This window comes from Erinaceus europaeus, chromosome 9 (genome assembly GCF_950295315.1).
Source record: "Erinaceus europaeus chromosome 9, mEriEur2.1, whole genome shotgun sequence".
Lineage (NCBI taxonomy): Eukaryota > Metazoa > Chordata > Mammalia > Eulipotyphla > Erinaceidae > Erinaceus > Erinaceus europaeus.
In genome coordinates, this window is record NC_080170.1 from 72,814,333 (window position 1) to 72,836,741 (window position 22,409).

The 22,409-nt window shown below is 47.5% G+C and overlaps 1 protein-coding gene across 3 annotated transcripts; it reads left to right on the top strand.

The window, feature by feature from the left end:
- Positions 1-273: 273 nt before the first annotated feature.
- RXRG (retinoid X receptor gamma) lies at positions 274-22,110 on the top strand. Of its 3 annotated transcripts, XM_007535278.3 has the most exons (10): positions 325-791; positions 8,196-8,437; positions 10,519-10,651; positions 12,668-12,847; positions 14,439-14,599; positions 14,732-14,861; positions 15,375-15,507; positions 17,396-17,487; positions 18,250-18,355; positions 21,672-22,110. In XM_007535278.3, exons 1-10 carry the CDS (start codon positions 743-745, stop codon positions 21,817-21,819), a joined length of 1,374 nt encoding a protein of 457 aa, XP_007535340.1. In that variant the 5' UTR covers positions 325-742; the 3' UTR covers positions 21,820-22,110. The 3 variants fall into 3 exon arrangements, with proteins under 3 accessions (XP_060054175.1, XP_060054174.1, XP_007535340.1); XM_060198191.1 differs by lacking the exon at positions 12,668-12,847 and having other exon boundaries at positions 323-791; XM_060198192.1 differs by lacking the exons at positions 15,375-15,507; positions 17,396-17,487 and having other exon boundaries at positions 274-791.
- The last annotated feature ends 299 nt before the right edge of the window (positions 22,111-22,409 follow it).

The following is a 22,409-nucleotide window of genomic DNA, read 5'->3' on the forward strand; positions in this document are numbered from 1 at the left end:
GAAAGAAAGCTTCTTGGTGGAAGGTGATGTCCGCTGGGTGGGGTTGGCAGTGAGCAACCCTTGTGCGAAGGGAGGGAGCCACAGGAAAGCTGTGGCAGAGCTGAGCGTCAGAAGGTAGCTTCAGCTCTGATGGGGCGGGGGGGGGGGGGGGTTGTCAGTTTCCTCTCTCCATAGTGGGTGCCAAGTGGAACCTTTTGAGTGGTACCCCGCCTAAATCTGAGCGCTGCTTTATTGGGAGGTTAACTCGGCTGGGGGTGGAATCTGATCTGATCTCTCTGCCCCGCCCCTTCTTTCTCAGTTGGGACCCCTCCAGCGGGACTGGGTTTCCATCCAGCCCGGTGTATTGATTATTGATTCCTGTCCTCTTTCCCCTGCCGCCCCGCCCCGCCTCGCCGCCGTCTAGACCTGCTGGGCGGTCAGGCCGCCTAGACTGGCTCCCGAGGCCTTGTGTCCACTACGCCGGGACTCGGAGGGCAGGCCGGCTGGAGTCGCCCGCCCGCACTCGCTAGGCGACCTTAGCAGCTGTCTGCCCTGCAGGCTGCGACAGTGATTGGCAGGCGCAGCTGCGGCTCCCGGCGCGCTGCTGGGCAGGCAGATCCGGCTGATCCCGGAGGGCGGGGGCTAACTGGGGGCCAGGGGCGGGGGCCGTGCCCGGGAGCCCTGAGCGCCCCAGCCCAGGCGGCGGGACACCCGGAGCCCTAGCTGGCCTGGCGGGAACACTGAGCACGGGACCTGCAGCGACATGTATGGAAATTACTCTCACTTGATGAAGTTTCCCTCCAGCTTCAGCGGTAAGTCCTGCACTTAGAGTTCCTGGGGATTTGGGAAGACTATCTTCAGGGACTTGAAGCATGAGGGGGAACTCTGGGGATGTTGGGTGCTCAGAACTGGAGGGGTCCATGTGCATGTGCACTTCTGCATGTGTGTGTGCATGGAAGGTACGGGGTGGCATGCAAAGGTGCTCAGAGGCTTGCATAGCATAGCGCACCATTAAATGAGCAGATCCAGGATGAGCGTGAGAAGAAAAAAAAAACTGAGACAGATAGAGCTTTGTTTCAAGTCTGGCATGTTTGTGTGGGTGTGCAGAGTGGAGGAGTTCTGTGGAAATTACTACCAGTCGCTGGTTAGCCAGTTTTTAAGGAGGCACAGAAAAGACTGGGTCTGCGTGGCCAGCAGGAAGGGTTCAAGATGAGAGTTTCAAGTCTTCAACCCTCAAGGACTTTTTGCAAAGGCAGTGTTTTTTTTCTTTGCCAGCTGGCTCTTTTCGTTTTTGATTTGCCAATAGCGTATGTGCCCAATCGAGCTCCTGATTGGGATGGGGGGTTGCTTTCCCTGGGGGTCAGGGTTGGCCGGCCAGAAAGGCTTCTTGAAGTCAGATTTGGGATGGCCCCACTTCCCCTGGCAAACTCCTTGAAGGGGGTGTGGGTAGGCTCAGCTGCCAGCCTGGAGAAAATGGAAGTGACAGCTGATTCCTGGGTTCTAACTTGTCAGCTGGGTTCCTGGGAGCTCCCAGAGGAGTATTGGCCCCCAGCTAGTGGCCAGACAAAGCCGAAATTCTGCTGGAAGCTTGAGAACCCAGAGGTCCCTATGTCTCTGCTTGCCTGCCCTCAGTGCCACAGACTGCCCATTCATTCCAGGCATGGAGGGAGGTGCATGCTGAGTGGGCTGCTAAGGGGGTGGCACACAGAGTATCTGGGTCTTCACAGGAGGTGCCAGCTGGGGCCTGGCTCACTTATCTGAGAGTCTTGAGACCTTTTTTCCCCCTGAGTCTTGTGGTGGTCAGGCTGGGGAGCCCCCGGAATGGAACCGACTGTCACTTCAAGTTATTGGAGCTGGGCAGGTGACAGGAGCCAGTGGATTGTGGCTTTGGATGTGGTGGAACATCTATGTGCCAGTATTTTTTTTAATTTACTTTATGTAGTGATGAACGAAAGAGAGAGAGAAGCAGAGTATCACCTTGGCACATGTGGTGTGGATCAAACTCAGGAACTCATTCTTGACAGTTCACAGCTTTATTGATTGCACTATCTCCTGGGCCACTAACTTGCTTTTCTTCTCCTTTAAAAATCATTTATTTTTTATTGAAATCTATAATATGTTGTTGATTTGTAATTAATCTTTTAATAATAAAGGGGAAAATGAGAAAGAGTTAAGACATCACTCTGTAACATGAGATACTGGAAGTCAAACTAGGTACCTCATACTTGAGAGTCCAGTGCTTTATCCGCCTCCTGGGCCACAGAAAAGGTGCAGATTTTATTTATTTATTTATTTATTTATTTATTTATTGAATAGAGGCAGAGAGAAATTGAGAGGGGAGGGATAGAGAATCACTGTTTCACTGCTTATGAAGCTTTCCCCCTGCAGGTGGGGACCAGAGGCTTGAACTTGGATCCTTGCACACTGTAATGTATGCACTTAACCAGGTGTAGCACCTGTCAGTCCCCAAGATGCAGACTTTCATTAAGTGCCAAATATGTGGACTTTGCTCTGGAGTTGCTTATTTGCTCCTTGCCACAAGTAATTCTCTCACTACTGAGGATGGGATGATAAACACTCAGACAGGTTAAATCTTTTGCCCCAAGTCATTTATCAAATGAGTGAAAAAACAAGGACGTAGATTCAGTGCCTCTTCTCAGTCTCTTACTCCTTTCCTTATTCTTAGAGACAGAGACAGAGGCAGAAAAGGAAAGTAGAAGACAAGGAGAATTGGAGAGAGAGAAATGTGAACAAAGCATTGTAGTTTTAGCAATGAGGTCCAGAGTTTGATTTCCAGCATTGATGTATCAGAGGGATGTTCTGATTTGTGTTTTCTCTTTCTCATAAATCATTAAATTAAGTTTTAAAAGAAATTATTATTATTTTTTAATAAAAAGAGCAAGCTAGTGGCCCAGGATGTAGTGCAGTAGATAAAGTATTGAACTTTCAAGCATAAAGTCTCAAGTTTGATCCCAGCATTTTATGTCAGAGTGATGTTCTGATTCTCTTTCCCCCTTTTATAATAAGACAATAAATAACTAACAATAATAAACTATAAATTAAAAAATTTTATATTTACTTATTTTCCCTTTTGTTGCCCTGTTGTTTTATTGTTGTAGTTATTATTGTTGTTCTTGATGCCATCGTTGTTGGATAGGACAGAGAGAAATGGAGAGAGGAGGGGATGACAGAGAGGGGGAGAGAAAGATAGACACTTACAAACCTGCTTCACTACTGTGAAGCGACTCCCCTACAGGTGGGGAGCCGGGGCTCAAACCAGGATCCTTATGCTGGTCCTTGCACTTTGTGCCATGTGCGCTTAACCCTCTGTGCTACCGCCGGACTCCCTAAATTAAAATTTTATTAATGATTTAATATTGATTTACAAAATTATAAGATAACAAGGGTATAATTCCACAGCTTTCTCACCAGTCTGATGTCCTCATTTCTTTTTTATTCATTATTTTATTTTAATTTTATTTATTTATTTTTAAAATTTTATTTATAAAAAGGAAACACTGACAAAAACCATAGCATAAGAGGGGTACAACTCCACACAATTCCCACCACCAGGATGCCATATCCACATGCCTCTGTCTCTAAGAATATGGAAAGAAGACTGAGAAGAGGCAATGAAAGAAGAGTTAACATATAAAACCAAACAAATTGTTGACTAATCATGAACCTAAAGGCTGGAATAGTGTAGATGAAGATTTTGGGGTCTCCGTTTTGTAGTTAGTAGGCCTATTTTAATTACATTCCAAAGGGTCTATGACTATACTTTTTTTTTTTTTCTGAGCCTGACATCTGATATTCAGGTGGATCCAAGTTATTGTCTGGGGAGATGATGTCATGGCTGGAAAAAGGACCAGAAAGCTGGATCAGGGAAGAGTAGCTCCCAAATATGGGAAAGGTGTATAAATATTGTTGACTGATGTCCTCATTTCTATAACTATCTATCTATATTTATATATTTACCCACTTTGTCTGTAGTCCTGCCATCTCTTCCTAAGTCACACCTACTACATCTGAGTGTCTCCCCACCCCCTTTGTTTTTCCTCTTCTCTCTCAGGGTCCTGATGGAATTGAAGTTCAGAGCCCTCTTCCCCTAACATTTCTCCCCTTTTGGAAGATTGGACCAAAATTCTTAATGGAGTACAGAAGGTAGAAGGTCTAGCATCTGTAATTGCTTCTCTGTTGGATATGGCAGGTTGATCCATACCCCCATCCTGACAAACTATAAACTTAATATTTTATTTATTTATTTATTATTGAATAGAGACAGTGAAAAATTGAGAGGAAGGAGAGAGACATCTGCAGCCCTGCTTCACTACTCATGAAGCTTTCCCCCTGCAGGTAGGGACCAGGGGCTTGAACCTGAGTCCTTGTGCACTGTTATGTGAACTCTTAATCACGTGTGCCACCACCTGGCCCCCAAAGTATACATTTAATAATAAGCAAATAAATTATTTTTAAAGAAGAAAAACAAGTTAGTAGCCTGGGAGGAGGTGCAGTAAAAGGCACTGATCTCTTTAAGTATCAGGTCCTGAGTTTGATCCCCACATCACATGTAGTCTTGCTCTCATGATTAAATACACAAATAAAAATAACACTATGTACTTGCACCAGTGTGAACAAGCAGATACATTTAAGCATCAGCATTAGAATCCAGAAGGAGGTTTACACCATTAAGAAAAACCTCCCAACACAAGTTCACTCTCAGATACTTTGATGAAGTAGATTTCCATATTGTGGGGGCTCTGCAGTTTTCTAGAATCACCTGAATCCAGAGCTGAGCAGTACTTATTAAATTAAGTTAAAAAAAAAAAAAAACACAACTTGAACACAGAGCTATTCAAATGTAAGTCATGCAAATTGGAATATCCTATCAGAGTTCACAGGAATAGAGTCATGCTGAGTGAGTGAGTCCGGAATAGAATCCATCCTGTGGGCAGGTAAAATAGCTTCCCTGGATAGTGTGTTGCTTTGCCATGTGCTTGTCCCAGGTTCTAACCCAGCCTCCACTGTGTTGTAAGAGACTTTGGTGCTGTAGTCTCTTTTATTCTCTCTCTTTGTCTCTGCTCTTTCTTCCTGTCTCTGTCTTTATCTGAAAAAGTTATCCAGGAGTGGTGAAAGAGAAAAAAAAAAAACGGAAAGTGTTCACACTTGCAAGTTTCACATAGATTCAGGTGCCACCTATGCTATCCATTGGCCCTGCTCCCTTGGGCAAGTGCTTTGCTCCTCTGTCCCTTTCCCCAGTTTTGCATTTTGGGCCAGCGTTAAACTTACAGGACCAAGGATATGAAAGGATTTTGAGCATGTTGAGCCTGCTACATGTTGGTTCAGCTGGAGGGGTGGCTTTAAAGGGTTGAAGTGCCTTCAGGTGGCAGCCCCTGTGGGTAGGTGGGTGAGTGTCTCCAAGAGTAGGGAGTCCAGCCTAGTATCTCAGTGCTCTGAGATTCCTTCCCTTTCCTCAGAGGCAAGGAGGAGGCAGGGCTGGGCAAGGAGCAGAGGGGGTGCATGCAGAGATCTCTGCAAAGTGGGGCATCCTTTCTCTTAGAAACAGCCACCTGCAGCCCTGCTGCCTTCCTAGGGCAGACACTGGCTTTTACCCCAGAATTCAGGGAAAGCTTCAGTCTTTCCCTAAGAGATGTGCTGGAGTGGCAGCACTTCTCATCCCTGCACCACTAAGGAGAAGCAGCAACACCACTGGCTGCCTGTAAAATACACACACACACACACACACACACACACACACACACACACACACAAAACTGAGAGATCTGGATTTTGATATACATCAGGAACATTGATTTCTCTCTTTTCTTATTTTATTTTATTTTTTTTAGATAGAGGTGTAGAGAAAGTGAAAGAGACCACAACCCAGATGCTTCCTGCAGTGCGGTGGGGGCCTGGCTGGATCTTGGGTTGTGTTCATGGCAAAGCAGTAGACTATCCAAGTGAGCTATCTTGCTGGCCCCAGGCCAGTGTTTTTTTTTTTTTTAAATTTTTTATTTAAGAAAGGATTAGTGAACAAAAGCATAAGGTAGGAGGGGTACACAATTTCTTTGCATACCATGATTGTCAAGATCTACTGATCAAGTAGTGCCTTTTTGAGAAAACTGTCCTCTAAATTAACTTTCTTTTCTTTCTTTTTTTTTTCTTTTATATAGGTTAACTTTCTTCCTCCCCCACACCACTGAAATTTAATCAGCTGCTTTTAGGAAAATTCTTTCACACCCAAATGGAAAATCCATCTATTTGTTTTGAACAGAAAGACTCTAAAAGCAACTGGCAGGGCTGACATAATAGCTCACCTGGATAGTTCTGCTTTGCCCTGCATGACCCATGTTTGAGCCCAGCCCCCAATGAAGAAAGTTCCAGTGCTGTAGAGGGTCTCCCTCCTCCTCCTCCTCTCCTTCTTCTCCTCATCCTCTATCTCTCTACCTCTTATCTTAAAAAATAAAAAAAAGCAATCAGCAAGAGATTATCATTATGGAAAAAAATGCATGCATGCTACTGGGAAGGTGGGTTGGGCCCTAGCTGGTGGCACTCCTCAGTTGGTGGATGTGGGAATCCTCATGTTCCTATGGGTACCCAGTCCTGGGTTAGTGTCAGGCCTTTCCCTGAGGACATAGAAATGAAGTGGCATGGGTTGATCTGAGAGTCTCCCAAGAGAGAAATTGAAGGCATAGTTGTTGGGCCTTTTTGGTCTGTTTGTGGAGTGATGCAGAATGCAAGTGGACTTTCTGTAGAGGGGCTTAGAGGTGTGTGTGTGTGTGTGTGTGTGTGTGTGTGTGTGTGTGTGTAGGGGATTGCTATCACGCTAGGGGATATCAGAGCTGGCTCTGAACATCCCCATCACTTACCATCTTGGAAGCAAACTCCAGGAGTATATTTTACCTCTTTAAGCATCACTGCCTTTCAGGGTCAGGGAACAGCTTATCTAACAACATTCTTTCCAGGTTGGAGAGATTTGGGGATCCTCAGGCTGGGGCTCTTGGGCTATACTCTTTCAATTGGACATTCAGTTCTAGACATCTTTAAAATTGAGTGCCTTTGTGCCTCGGGGTTGGGGTGCTGTCCATGACAATTCACACAGAGCTCCCTGTCCTCTAACCTGGGTCCTGCCTAGTGTCACACCAGGGACAGGGGACACAGGGAGGGAACTGCTTTCCCACCCCCACCACATGGATGTAGACAGAGGTGCCACTATTTGAATCAGCACAGCAAAAATCATCAAGCCAGACCAGTAACATCAAAGGCTTCACAGAGGGGGGTGACACAACTTAGGCCTCGAAGGGTAAATAGCCATGTTCCAGATGATGGAGGATGTAGCTGAGTCCCTGATGCTAAACTCCACCTTCTTCCTTCTTCTGTTTCTTTCTCTTCTTCCCCTCTTCTACCTCCTCTTTTTCTTTCTTCTTGGTTGACTAGGTCAATCACTTTTATTTTATTTACTGTACTGAGACAGAGAAATTGCAAAGGGAAGGAGATATAGACAGGATGAAAGAAAGGGAGAGACACCTGCAGCCCTATTTCACTGGTCATGAAGATTTCCCCCTGTAGGTGGGGACTGGGGACTTGAACCCAGGTCCTGGTGCATGGTGACATGTATTCTCAACTGGGAGTGCTACTGCCTAGCCTACTTTTCTTTCTCTTCCTCCCTCCCTTCCTTCTTTCCCTCCTTCCTTCCTTCCTTCCTTCCTTCCTTCCTCCCTTCTTTCCTTCCTCCCTTTGTTTCTTTCTCTCTTTCTTTCTTGATGTATTTTTTTTAAGTCTTGTTCATTTATTAATGAGAATGAGAGAGTGGCAAAGAGAACCAGAGCATTACTCTGACATGTTATGTTGAGGACCTTGAGCCTGAGAGTTCAATGCTATTATGCTACCTCCTGGGCTGCTCTGAGTGTTTTTATAGAACATTCTGAGGGATTCTGGAGCTCTGTGCTGGAAAAGGGAAGGAGACCAAGTGAGTAATGTTAGAGCTGGCCTGTCTTGGGCACCTTGAGGCAGGTCTCTGGTGGCCTGTACCCTTAGAACTGTGACCCAGGCTGAGTAGCTGAGAGCTAGCTCACCAGTGGGGATGTCTGCCCCACCCCACTTTGTCTCTTCTTTTTCTAGATGTAGGCAGGTACCCCGAGTTGGCAGGTATGCCAAGGGACAGAAGCAGAGACAGTGCCCCTCACCACAGCCCTGAATCCTGACTGTCCTTACAGGCTCCCCCAGCCACTCAGGCACCATGTCCCTGAGCCCATCGACTGCTTTATCCTCGGGGAAGCCCATGGATTGCCACTCAGCCTACAGTGACACCCCAGGGAATGCCCCACGGACCCTGAGCTCAATGGGGACCCCCCTCAGTGCCCTGGCCTCTCCTTACCGCATCATTACGTCTGCCATGGGTCCCACCTCCGGGACATTGGCTGGGAGCCTCCACCTAGGGGCACCACCCAGCTTGCAGGTAGGTGTCCCTTCTCTTTCTTCTGCTCCTGCTCCTCCTCCTCCTCCACCTCCCCCACCTCTTTCCTCCACCACCTCCTCCCCCATCTTCCTCTCCCACCCATGGGATTGTGAGCAACCTTGTATGCTGGGGGCAGGGTGTGTGTGGCCCAAGACTGAACACCCTCACTCTCCAGGACACAATAACTCATCAGGGCTCAGTTCATCATGTCACCAGATCTTCTCATGCCCCTTGGAACACAGGAAGAAAGATCAGATCCTCAGACGGATGGCATGGGAGCACCATGGAGGGCACCCAGTGGTGGATGGGGGTGGGGCAGTGCTGTGGTGGCTTTTCCCCTTTCTCTCTCTCTCAATATATATATATATAGATAGATAGATATAGATAGATATAGATATAGATATAGATATAGATATAGATATAGATATAGATATAGATATAGATATAGATATAGATATATTCTCACTCCCAGTTGAGAATACATGTCACCATGCACCAGGACCTGGGTTCAAGTCCCCAGTCCCCACCTGCAGGGGGAAATCTTCATGACCAGTGAAATAGGGCTGCAGGTGTCTCTCCCTTTCTTTCATCCTGTCTATATCTCCCTCCCTTTGCAATTTCTCTGTCTCAGTACAATAAATAAAATAAAAGTGATTGACCTAGTCAACCAAGCAGAAAGAATATATATATATATATATGTAGAGAGAGAATATATATATATATATATGTAGAGAAAGAGAGAGAAAAGAAGAAGAAGGAGGAGGAGGAGGAGGAGGAGGAAGAGGAAGAGGAGGAGGAGGAAGAGGAGGAGGAGAAAGAGAAGAAGAAGAAGAAGAAGAAGAGGAAGAAGAAGGAGAAGAAGAAGAAGAAGAGGAAGAATGGGAGGAAAAGAAAGGGGGAAGGTAGAGAGGTCAGGGAAGAAAATGAGTGAATGAGAAAAAGGATAAGAGACAGCATAATAATTATGCAATAAACATGTTCATGTCCAAGGTACCAAAGGTCCCACATTCAATCCCTAGCACCACCATAAGCCAGGACTGAGCTGTGCTCTGCTAAACAAAAACAAAGCAAAACAAAACAAACATACAAACAAAAAAGAAAGAAAGAGTAAAGAAACTAGATTATGGTTACTACTATTAATCAAGTATTAAATTAATTAAACAAATAAATGGGCTGGTCAGTGGTGTACCCAGTTGAGTGCACACATTGCCATGCCCAGGAATCTGGATTTAAACCCTCAGTCCTCACCTGCTGGGGGGAAAGCTTCACAAGTAGTGAAGCAGTGCTCATGTGTCTCTCCTGTCTTCTCCTCTATCAGTTTCTCTCTATCCTAGCAAGTAAGAAAACAAACAGACAAAAAAATAAGGCCACTTGGAGCAGTTGATTCTTTGTGCAGTCACTGAACTCCAGTGATAACCCTGGTAGAAAAAAAAAATGAATAAGGCCAGAAGTTGGCTCACCCAATCAAATGCACATATTACCATGTATGTGGGTTTGGGTTCGAACCCCAGGCCACCTCATGGGAGCACTTGTATGGGGGAAACTTCACAAGGGGTGGAGTGGTACTGCAGGTGTCTCTCATTTTCTTTCTCTCTTTTTAACAATCAAGCCCCCCCTTTTATTTCATTTGATAAGACAGAAAGAAAAATTTTATTGTCTAGGACATAGGACTGGGGACTAGAACCCAGATCCTTTCACATGGTAAAATGTGCATTCACTTGCACCACTGCCTGACTCCTCTCCTTCTCTTTCTGCCTCTCTCTCTCCCTCTCTCTGTCTCTCACTATCTATCTAGAACAAATAATAAAAAGAAACATGAAAAGAAAAGAAAAAGATGACCACAAGGATTAGTAGAGTTGTGCAGGCACCAAGTACCAGAGGTAACACTTGTAGCCAAAAACAAATGAGGAAAAACATAAAAAAAAAAAAAACATAAATGAAAATAAAGTTGTATTTAAAATATTTTATTTATTGCATAGAGACAGAGAGAAATCTGGGTCGAGCACATGGTAAATCAGTGCAGTGTCTGGGTGAATTATCTTAACTCTGTGTTTTCAAGGTCTTGTCTCCCTATATCACAGCTCAATGCCGGCATCTCTGAGGACATCAAGCCCTTGCCAGGCCTGCCTGGAGTGGGGGGCATGAGCTACCCATCAGCCAGCCCTAGCTCTCTGGTCAAGCATATCTGTGCCATCTGTGGGGACAGGTCCTCAGGTGGGTACAGAGCTGGTGTCTGGCATGCCTGATGTTTGGGACAGTGAGAGAAGGGGTTTTCCGATCCCCCCCCCCCATATATCTGAGCATTTAGTTTCTCCAGGAGAGCTGGGAACTCCTTTTGGTGGTTCACTGCTGGTGCTGGCACTGCTGCCACTATGGATTTTATTGAGGCATGAAATCTTTAGACTTCATCTCAGCACCCCTTCTGTGTTGTTTTTGTGTGTGGATGGGGCTGTAGCTAGAAGGCAAGTAGCCCTTTCTAGCACTTCAAAAATATGATTTCAGAGTAGAATCCAGAAAGGGGGGCGGGCTCAGAAGAAAGCTCAAAAAGATCTCCTCAAGCAAGACCAGCTTTTCATGTTCCTGTCAGTAGATTCGAGTTTTGGGTGGATTTTCCCACTAGAGTGCGTACACATGAATGGACCTGGGTTTAAACTCCTGGCTGCCACATGGGATTACCTGCAGGGGGCAGTTCAGCAGGTGCTGGAGGTGTCTCTCTCTCTCTCTCTCTGTTTCTCCTAGTCTCTCACATTCTCTCTCTCTTAAAAAAAACACCACTGGGAAAGGAATTGTGAAAAGAACCTCAGCACTAGCCCTAGTGGCAAACAAATACACCAATAATGATAGAATCACAGTTATTTATGCTTTTGTTCTAAATATTTCATCTATGTAATTTTAATCTCTCTCATACACACACAGAGAGAGAGAGAGAGAGGGAGAGGGAGAAGGAGAGGGAGAAGGGAGAAAGCTAGAGCTCTGGTTTCTGGGATCTCAGAGCCTCAGGCATGAAAATCTTTTACAGAACCATTATCTGTCTGTCTGTGTGTCTATCAGTCTATCAATCTATCAGCCTATCATCTAATCTTTCAGTGCTCTCTTCTGTATGTGACCCCGCTATTCTGGACTGCCTTCCTTACCGCTTTCATTTCAGAGAGGGAGCTAGGCAGAGAGGAAGCAACAGCATGATAGTGTTCCACTATCCCTGGAGCTTCCCCCAGAGCGATAGGTTCTCTAGAGTAGTGTCAAGGTTTCAAACCTGGGGTTTCACACTTGCAACAATGTGCACTCAGCCACATGGGCTATTTCCTAGCCCCATTTGGAAATCTTTTAAGTTACTGTGGATATTAAGGTTTGCAACAAAAACAGAACTTTTTTTTTCCCTCCAGGGTTATCATTGGGGCTCAGTGCCTGCACTGCGAATCCATTGCTCCTGGAGCCCATTTTTCTGATTTTGTTGCACTTGTTATTGTTGCCATTGCTATTGTTGTTCTTGGATAGGACAGAGAGAAATTGAGAGAGGAGGGGAAGACAGGGAGAAAGATAGACACTTGCAGACCTGCTTCACTGATTGTGAAGTGACCCCACACACACACAGGTGGGGAGCCAGGGGCTTGAACTGGGGTACTTATGACGATCCTTGCACTTCATGCCATGTGCACTTAACCTGCTAAGCTACCTCCTGGCCCCTGAAAACAGAACTTTTAATTTAGCCAAATTATGGAGCTGCTTTGATGAAGTGTCAGCAAAATTTTAAATCCCAAATTCTATTTCCCTTTTCCTTCTTTTCTTTTCCCTCTTCCTCTCTTTCTTTGTTTCTCTCTCCCCCCCCCCTCTCTTTTCTTTTCTCCTCTTTTCTTTTCTCTTCATTTTCTTTCTTACCACCATATCACTGGGGTTCCTTACCTATCCTGGTAGTCATTTTCTCCTTTTTATCTTATAGGACAGAGAAAATTTGAGAGAGAAGGGGGAGGGAGAGAGTAAAAGAGATACCTGCAGCACTGCTCCACCACTCCCCACCCACAGATGGGGACTGGGGGCTTGAACCTGGGTCTGGTACATGGTAATGGGTACACTGAACCAGATACACCATCGCTTGACTCCGGATCAGGTATTTTCTTCAGTGCTGCCTGGATGGAGTGATTTTAGAAGCTTCCATGGGGAATGTGTAGGGCAAGGCTCGTGGGCTTCAGGGGGCCAGCTCTAGCTCAAATACGCATTCTCACCCGTGGCCAGGCAAGCACTATGGTGTGTACAGCTGTGAGGGCTGCAAGGGCTTTTTTAAGAGAACCATCCGGAAGGATCTGGTCTATACCTGCCGCGACAACAAGGACTGCCTGATTGACAAACGCCAGCGCAACCGCTGCCAGTACTGCCGCTACCAGAAGTGCCTGGCCATGGGCATGCGGCGGGAAGGTGAGCCCCTTCTGCACACCAGGACTTAGAGGATGGACATGGGAGGGGAATGTGGGGGGTGAGGGGAAGACTCCTCAGGGTCCAGTCACAAAGGATCTCCAGCCTTCCCCAGCAGGAGAAACTGTTGGGGCAAGAGCAGGTGCCCTTGGTCTTTTAAAAAAATTTTTTCTTAAATTATCTTTATTGAATAGAGACAGCCAGAAAATGAGAGGGAAGGAGGTGATAGAGAGGGAGAGAGAGACACCTGCGGTATTGCTTCACCACTCGCAAAGCTTCCCCCAGCAGGTGGGGACCAGGGGCTTAAACCTGGGTTCTTGCACATTGTAACATGTGCACTCAGCCAGGTGTGCCACCATCCTACCCCTGGTGTCCTTGGTTTTGACTAGAACTTGTCCCAGGGGATTGCCTGTCTTTCCAGTGCAGGGGATGTGCTCTGACCCTGGGAGTTAAAAGATGAAGCATGCAGTGGTAGGTTCTTATGTCTAGCTTCTGGGTCTCAAAAGAGGGGGGGGGGCTTCACATACAATGAGGACAGCAACCCCCTTCTAAACCACAGACCCTGAAGAGTTGGATGCAAACCTGATTGGGGGACTGAGCCCCTTCCAGAGCACACTGCCTTTGTTCCCCACCTCTACCCCCAGGAGTACTGGTTCCAAAATGTCACCTGAGTGACTCTCTACTCTCTTCCTTAGCTTCATGAGCCATCTCCTGGCACCCTGATGGCATATCTCCATGAAGACTGTCTTCAACAGGCATTGGGAACCTGATAGAGGGGCATCAAAGAGGTGTCCCTTAGCCTCTGCATGCCTGCGACTTGTCAGAGGTGGAGTGGGTATGACGAGTACTGAAAGAGCAGAGTAGGGAGATAGTACTGAGATTCTGTGAGGTGCCAGTTTCAAACTGATAACCAGAGATGAGCAGAAAAATAAATGGTGGAGGGAAGGAAGACAGGGAGGAAGAAAAAGGGCTAGGTGATGGGGTCACCCAGTAGAGCGTATACCTTACCTTGAGCACTGCTGCAAGTGTTTCTCCTTCTTTCTGTCTCCTCTGTATCTATCCTTGTTTCTCACCCCTATAAATAAGTGAGAATAGGATGGTGAGAATGGTGGAACTGTGCAGCAATGAGGGAGGAAGGAAGGGAGAGGAAGAAATAAAGGAAGGAAGAAGAGGGGAAAAGAGATAACTAAATCTGAGGTTACTAAAGCTGTCAGAGGTTATTAAAGCTTTAGTGCAAATTTCTTAGCTCAGCATCATAAACTGGGCAGAAGATGAACCAAGAAGTTGTTGGGGGTCAGGAGATGATTCACCTAGTGCAATATACATCCTGTCAACCACAGACCCATGGGTTAGAGCCCCAGTACAGTTTTTCAATACCACGGACATCACCCAGGGAGCCCCCATGGATGGTAGGGCAGGGCTGTGAGAGGTCTCTCCTCTCTCAGCATTATGAATAACACCCAGGGAGCTCTATGGATGGAGGAGCAGTGCTGATTCAGTAGCACATTGATTCCCATGTTGTAAATGAGGACACTGAGGCTCAGGAAGGGACTTGTGTGCCTGCACTCGAATCTATTTGTGTCCTTCCACACAGCTGTGCAGGAAGAGCGACAGCGCAGCAGGGAACGGGCAGAGAGTGAGGTGGAGTGTGGTGGTGGTGGCCACGAGGCCATGCCGGTGGAGAGGATTCTCGAGGCTGAGCTTGCTGTGGAACCAAAGACAGAATCCTATGATGACATGAACTTGGAGAACTCGGTGCGTAGTCTGGGATGGCCCCCCACCCAGGCTCCCATATTTCAGATGTGGGCTTGGGAGGTGCCGGGGCCAGAGGAGGGATCAGAGGATCTAGGATCCATCCCTCACAGCACCATGGTGTTTCTTCTGCAGACCAATGACCCTGTTACCAACATCTGCCATGCCGCGGATAAGCAGCTCTTTACACTGGTTGAGTGGGCCAAACGCATCCCACACTTCTCAGATCTCACCCTGGAAGACCAGGTCATTCTGCTTCGGGCAGGTAAAGGGTCCCAGGCCTGTTTTCTTGGTGAAATCCGGCTGTTTTGAAACCATTTTTTTATGCCATCAGGGTTATTTCTAGAGCTCAGTGCCTGTACATAAGTCCTCTCCTCCAGGAGGTCACTTTTTTTTTTTTTGATAGAGAGAAAGGGAGAGAAGAAACACATGCAGCCCTACTCCACCACTTGTGAAACTCTCCCCCTACAGGTGGGAACAAGAGGCTTGAAGTCAGGTCCTTCCACTTGGTGATGTGTGTGCTCTATTGGGTGAGCCACCACTGGGTCCCTATTTTGAAAACTTTGAAAGTACCCATGAGAGCCCCCAAGTAGGTGACCTGATAGGACAGCTACATTTTCACACCATGCCCCCTTCCATGCTGGGCTGGCTACCAGAGGCCAGAGCAGTGTACTCTGCCAACTCAAGGCTGCATGTGGTGTGTGGGGGCCAGGGCACAGGTGCATGGGGGCAAGGGCAGGTGTGTGTCCAGCACCCTCATCCTACCTCCTCCTCTCAGGCTGGAACGAGCTGCTCATCGCCTCCTTCTCTCACCGCTCAGTCTCTGTGCAGGATGGCATCCTACTGGCCACAGGGCTGCATGTGCACCGCAGCAGTGCCCACAGTGCTGGTGTTGGCTCCATCTTCGACAGGTGCCTCCCTCCTCTTTATGTGTGTGCACCTATGCTCCCTGATCCTGGGTTTATGTGTATATGAGTGTGCAACTGTTGTGCACCTGTGCTGGTGTGTGCACAACTAGGCATGAACCTGCAGCAGGCCTGGGTGGAGGATGGAGCAACAGATGGTAGAGTGGACTTTAAGCTAGGAGCAGGTGACTCAGTGCACCAGAGGGATGGGCTGGAGGTTAGGAAGAACTTAGTGATAGTGCTGGTCTGAGCCCAGCAAAGGGTGCCAGGCTGTGGGGGACCCTGTCAGTTTTACAGGGCTCTAGAGAAGGGAGGGCATATCCTTGAATCCAGAAGTAAGGACAGAGGGGAATGCTTTTCCTGGTGGCAGGGATGGGAAGAGGCTCCAACATCTAATTATAAGAGCCTGGGGAACCCCACCAGGTCCTCAAGGAAGTGGGGAGCAGACCCACCTAGTAGGGTGGCCCTACCATCTAAGGATTTGTTGCCTTAGATGGAGCTGAAGGAAGATTCAGTCACAAAAGGTACTGACCAAGATAATCTAGTTAGCAAATAGACATTTATCTTAGTTATTTGGTTTTTGTCATCTCTGGGACTTCACTTTCAGATCAAGAGAATGATACAAAGGATATATATATATATATATATATATATATATATATATATATATATAGAGAGAGAGAGAGAGAGAGAGAGAGAGGGAGAGAGAGAGAGAGAGACTGAAGAACCAGAGGACCTGAGCTTCCTTCAATACGGTGAGGGCCAGGCTGGAATCTGGGTAATAATGCACATGGAAAAACATCACACTATCTAATTGAGGTTTTCTACAAACCTTGAACTTTTTTAAACTTTTAAATTAAATTAACTTATTTTTTTTTTTTTTTGGCAGAATGGGGGAATGAATCCAGAGTGTCATGCATACCCATTACTGCTTCCTTGGAAGATTTTTTCCATCTTTTTTTTTTCATTTCTTTTTCTTTATTGGAGGGGGGAGATGGAGAGGGAGAGAGAGAGAGAGAGAGCTGAAGTACTGCTTCACTGATTGTGAAGGTGGGGACCAGGGGATTGAACACAGTCCTTTTGCATTTTCATTGAACAGGGGGATTGAACCCAATCCTTTTGCATTTTCATGTGGGAAGGACTAACATGGTAGCACTGTTCCACCATCTGTGGAGGTGTCCACAGAGCTGTCCACAGTGTTGACATGAGGTGCCTGGAACCTCATGCACAGCAAGGTATATGAGTTACCAGATGATCCTTCCTCTCCAGTATGCAAGAATAGTTGATTGAGAAGGTTTTAGATCTGAGGCACAGTCCTCAGATGCCTCTGAGGTTTCATCACAAGCCAGGTCTCATTTCACATGGGTGAGCACCAAGCACATAAATAACACGCCCCAGCCAGCTTCTTATTAAAGAGGCCTCTGGTTGGTTTCCAGCAGCCTTGATTTACTAGAGGAGGCTGGAGTCCACCCTGCCCGACATTCTGGCATTCCTTTAAATTTTAATTAATTGATTAACTAATTAATTAATTAATTATTACCAGAGCTCTGCTCAGCTCTGACTGATGGTGGTGCTTGGAATTGAACCTGGGATCTTGAAGCCTCAGGCATGAGGGTCTTTTGCAGAACCATTATGTTTTCTCCCCATCACCATTTATTTATTTTTAGTGAAATATAGATAGGAATGCATGCACACCAGAGCCCTGCTCAGTTCTGGTTTACAGTGGTGCAGAACCATGATGCTGCCTCCCCAACCCCAATCTTTCCTTAAGGTTGGTCACACCCTATGCTTCTCTGGGAGATGGACATGTTTGAGCCTGTTTGGGTTGTGCTCCTCTCCCTCTGCCTCCTGCTCAGAACTGGCTCACTGCCTGCCTCTGCTTTCCCCTGAACAGGGTTCTCACTGAGCTGGTCTCCAAAATGAAGGACATGCAGATGGACAAGTCGGAGCTGGGCTGCCTGCGGGCTATCGTGCTGTTCAACCCTGGTGATCACTTGGGTCCCCAAGTTCTCTGACTTGCCTCAGAAGGGGAAGGCAGCACTGGGGGTGCAGGAGGGAGCGTACACATCTGGGTAGAAAGGGGACCTGGTCAGAGAACTGGGGTCATAGGGAGCAGAGGAAATGGCAGAACTGGTCAACTGGGCCAAACAGTGGTGCCCCTGGTAGAGTGTATACATTATCGTGCTCAAGGACCTGGGTTCCAGTTTCTGGTCCCCACCAGCAGAAGGAAACTTCTCAATCAGTGAAGCTGTGCTGCATCTCTTCATTTCTCCCTATCTTTATAACAAAAAGGGGTGTAGAGAATGGTGGCATTGTGCAGGCTCTGAGCCCCAGTGATACCTTTGCTGGCAAAAAAGATGGGATGTGAAAGCAAAAGGGGTGCTAAGTACAGTCCTGGAATTGGAGCTCTGTGCCTCACCTTACCACAGCTGGACTGTGGGATTTGCATCTGTGTAGTGGAACTGGGTGGGAAGGTAGAAACAGAACTTGGGATTTGCACCTTAAACTTTGAGAAGGAGCAGAGGTGGTATTGGGCAGCAACTAGTAGGATAATTCAGGGGTGCCAAGGAGAAGACGAGGTCCCTGTGAGTGACTCAGACAGGTGCACCCACCTAGGGGTTCAGGGAGAAGAACTGAGGGCACAACCAATGAGATCTGTGTGTTTTCCAATCACTCCCATCACGGGGGACTCCCTGTGGGTGGCATCCCTGAGGGTGCACCTAGAGACTGAGCCAGCATCTTTTGCAGATGCCAAGGGTCTGTCCAACCCCTCCGAGGTAGAGTGTCTGCGCGAGCAGGTGTATGCCACCTTGGAGGCATACACCAAGCACAAGTACCCTGACCAGCCCGGCAGGTGAGTGTGAAGGTGGGCCCTACTCACCTGGGACTGGGAGTTAGGGTGCCACATGACCCCTGGGTCTCCTACATTGCTTTTCTTTTCTTTTTTTGCCACCAAGGTTACCACTGGGCTCAGTGCCTACATGATTCCATTGGTTCCCTTTTTTTCGATAGAATGTGGCATACAGAGATAGAGAGGGAGACAGAGATACAGAGAAAGAGAGAGCACCACTTCATTGTTCATGAAGTTTCCCCCCCCCACAGGTGCTCCCACGTAGTGGCCAGGGGTCTTTACACTTGGTAACCTGGGTGCTCTACCAGCTGAACCACCTGCCAGCCCCCCATTGGTGAACTTTTTTTTAAAAGATTTTTTTATTGCAGGAGGGAGTGCACAACTCTGTTATATGTGATGCCAGGGATCTCCTCACTTCTACAATTCCTGTGCCCTAACCTCTGGCTGCCAGATATCATTTAGCTTCAACTTAAAATTGAAAGCCACAAAAAGCTTGGCCAAGAGGTAGCTGTCTCAGTCAAACTTGAGCCAGTGCATGCAGGAGGTCCTGGATTCAAGCTAAAGCACCATTTAAGAGCACTGGAACATGGATGGTAGAGTAGTGCTATGTGTGCTCTCCTCTCTCAGTACCATTGACAGTATTAAAAGGAGCTCCTGGGGGCTGAGTGGTAGCATAGCAGGTTAAGTGCACATGGCACAAAGCACTTTGAGCCCCCAGTTGCCCACCTGCAGGGGGATCACTTCACAAGTGGTGAAGCAGATCTGCAGGTGTCTCTTTTTCTTCCCCTCTCTGTCTTCACTGTCCTATCCAACAACAACAATAATAATAACAAAAGGGAAAAAATACCCTCCAGGAGCAGTAGATTCATAGTACAGGCACCAAGCCCCAGCAATGACCCTGAAGGCCTGGAGGCAAAAAAAAAAAAAAAAAAGGAGCTCCCTGGGTAATGGAGCAGGGTTGTAGTGTCTCTCTTCCCTCTTTATGTCTTGCTGTATTCTCTCTCTCTCTCTCTCTCTCTCATCCCCTTTGAGGATGTGGAGTGGAAAAGCAGGATCCAGACAGGCCTCTTGGTAGTATCAAACATGTATGAGACCCTCAGTTAATCCTCTAGTGCCATGTTTAAAAGAAAAAGATTGAGTCTGCAGAACCAGAACATGTTCAACATCAGAATTCAAAGCTGTTTCCAGTAGGCATCATGTGTCCCTAGGTGTCCAAGGACCCAGAAAATGAGCTCATCAATGCACCAATGTGGGGCCATTTTCCACAACTGGGGCCAAAACACTGAGGCTCAGGGAAGAGAAGGGACTTTACTCAAGTCGTGACTTCTTGTGGGGTGATGCTGTGGTCTAGGTACAGGTCTGGCTGACATGACAGTGGGGTACAACAGTCTTGAGGAGAATTCTTCAGCCCATCTTACCAGGGCTGAGGTAGTTCTTCTCAGATCTGTCTGGGGGTCAACCCAACCTAGACCTTTGGGGGCCAATTCTGTTGCATCCCCAGCTCTAAGTCACTGCTGAGCAGGACTTGAGCACAAAATACAGGCAGGGTGTTAACAGAACCTTTTTTTTTTTTTTTTTTTGAAAAGGCTCTGGTCCTGGCTATTTCTATTAGTGCTGAATGTGCCTATCCTTATGTCTGCCATTCTATCTCTCTATCTCTGTCCTTCACCTCTACTCAAAGAGATATAGATAGACAGACAGATAGGTGATAGATAAGAAATAACCACTGAGAATAATACTGACACCAAGCCCCAGAAACAGTCTTTGTGGAAGAAACAAAAACAGAACAAGATCTCTCTCTCTCTCTCTCTCTCCCTCCCTCCCTCCCTCTCTTTCTCTTTCTCTCTCTCTCTCTCTCTCTCCCCCCCCTTCACTCACACACGGAGAATAAGAAATAACAGCAAAGACCTCTTTCTTATCAGTATAAATATAAAGCATCCCTTGGCAGGAAATAAGGACATTCCTTGCAGTTTAAGTAAAGCCAGCAGGGACAGCTGATTGTAGATTTGGAGGCTGAGCTACCTTTGCATGCCTAGCTGGCTGCAGATACCTGCGTTTGCACTACAGAGATCCATTTACATGCAGGTTTCTTTTCTTACCTCTTTTTTTCTTTCCCTAGTTATTACTAGAGTTTAGTGCCTATGTGAAGAATTCTTTTGTTTTAATGATGATAGAGATAGAAATCAGTAGAGGAGAGAGGAAGAGAGAAAGGTACCTGCAGCTGTGCTCCTCCTCTCATGACCCCCCCCCCCGCCACTGCAGGTGGGGAGTAGGGGTTTAAACACAGGTCCTTGTACATGGTAATGTGTGCACTCTACTGGGTATGTTGCCACTGGCTTCCATGTTTTTTTTTTTTTTCTCAATACATATACCTGACCCTCCATCTGTGGGTTCTGCCTTTGTGGGCTTATTCAGCTGTGGAAGCTTGCTGTTGAACCTGGGCACACAAGCTGACAGGCAGAGAACCCACTCAAAAGGACCTGAGTCTCCATGGGGGTCCTGCTACCAAACACAGAGACACCAAAGAATAGCAGCTTAAAGTTTGGGAAAGGTGGAAGCCATACATAGATGTGATTGTGTGGGGGCTGGTGTTCTGAAGCCTGCTTCTACACCCACCCCCCCTGGCATTCTAGGATTGTAGCATTATTGGAAAGAATTCAGCCACTGTGTTTGAAGGGTTTGGGATTATTTAACAGTTTTTGTCCCTGCTTGGTGGTGTTTGGCGGCAGCTGAGGTTAGTTTGTATCTAAGAGGTGATTTTACAAACTGCAATGTTGCACTTTCCAGGGTGACACTGGGGACAGGTGACAAGATGACAGGTGTTTCTCGGTGCAAACAGAGCCTGTAGTGTGCGATGGTTGTCCTCTGCTAAACCCAAATGCTTTCTGGGAAGGGGTGAAGTCAGTGAATGCTCCTTTACCCACGACCCTGGGCTCATCAAGTAAGGCTGGGGCAGTGCAGCCCGTGCTATGGTCAGGTGCTGCCACCTGGTGGACACTGCGGCACAGGGTACAGGGACCCTGGAGCAGGCAGCTGGAAATCAGAGGAAAGTGCAGGAGGCTTAACGTCCTTTTCCTTCCTCTCATACATGCCTGTGCTTGGACATCCCCCTCCCCCGACACACACAATAGGCACCACCCAAAGTTGTGACCACACTATGCTGAGGGTGTGTCTCCAAATCTAGCAAGCACTTTGTCCTTGCCTGAGTCCCCACACAGTCACTTCCTGCCTGCATTGAAGACCCTCCCTGCCCCATTGGTGCTTGGGTTTCAGAAGCCAGCTCCTTGGCCTCTATGGCTCCCTTCCTCCTGCTCCACAGGTTCGCCAAGCTGCTGCTGCGCCTGCCAGCCCTGCGTTCCATCGGCCTCAAGTGCCTGGAGCACCTGTTCTTCTTCAAGCTCATAGGGGACACACCCATCGACACCTTCCTGCTGGAGATGCTTGAGGCTCCACTGCAGGGCACCTGACCCCCCCCAGGGGGCACCCTGAACCTGGGCCTGGGATCTGAACTCACCATTTGGACCCTAGCCCAAACCTGCAGTCTGGACCTGAAATTTCGGCTGACCAGGGCTGACCTGTGACCTGCCTGGGGTGCTCCACTGCCCAGTTGTCTGAGCCCCCCTCCATGAGGGGCTTCAGAACTTTCTGGAAGCTCTGGGGAGCCACACCAGCCTCTGGACACAGATGTGTTCTAAGTTATTTTTTTTACTTGGCATGGGCTGCCTGAGAGGAAGAATAAACCACCTTGTCACTTAAGAGCCAGTGTTACCTGGAGGGACCCCCAATTGTGTACCCTAAGGCCAGATGCCCCAGGTCCCAGCCTGGGGAAGCACTCAGCTACCATGGGTGGCTGAGACCTCTGTATTGGCTAGGGAGCCCTCTTGGGGGGTGAATTCCTGCAGAAAGACCACTCTGCTTATTTGCTCATTCTGGGCTGTGAGAGTCAAGCTCAAATCCCCTTCCTGCCACTTGCAGGATCTGGACCTGCACATACACAGAGCACATTGGGTGCTGGGACCGTGCAGGGTGCACACCACCACCCAGGCCTGCTCTACCT

What these genes read in the sequence shown, in the direction of transcription:
- RXRG (XM_007535278.3), top strand. Translation starts at nt 743, where the DNA reads ATGTATGGAAATTACTCTCACTTGATGAAGTTTCCCTCCAGCTTCAGC. An exon ending in GGGCACCACCCAGCTTGCAG is followed by an intron (nt 8,438 to 10,518) that starts GTAGGTGTCCCT and finishes CCTATATCACAG; the next exon opens with CTCAATGCCGGCATCTCTGA. An exon ending in CTGTGGGGACAGGTCCTCAG is followed by an intron (nt 10,652 to 12,667) that starts GTGGGTACAGAG and finishes ACCCGTGGCCAG; the next exon opens with GCAAGCACTATGGTGTGTAC.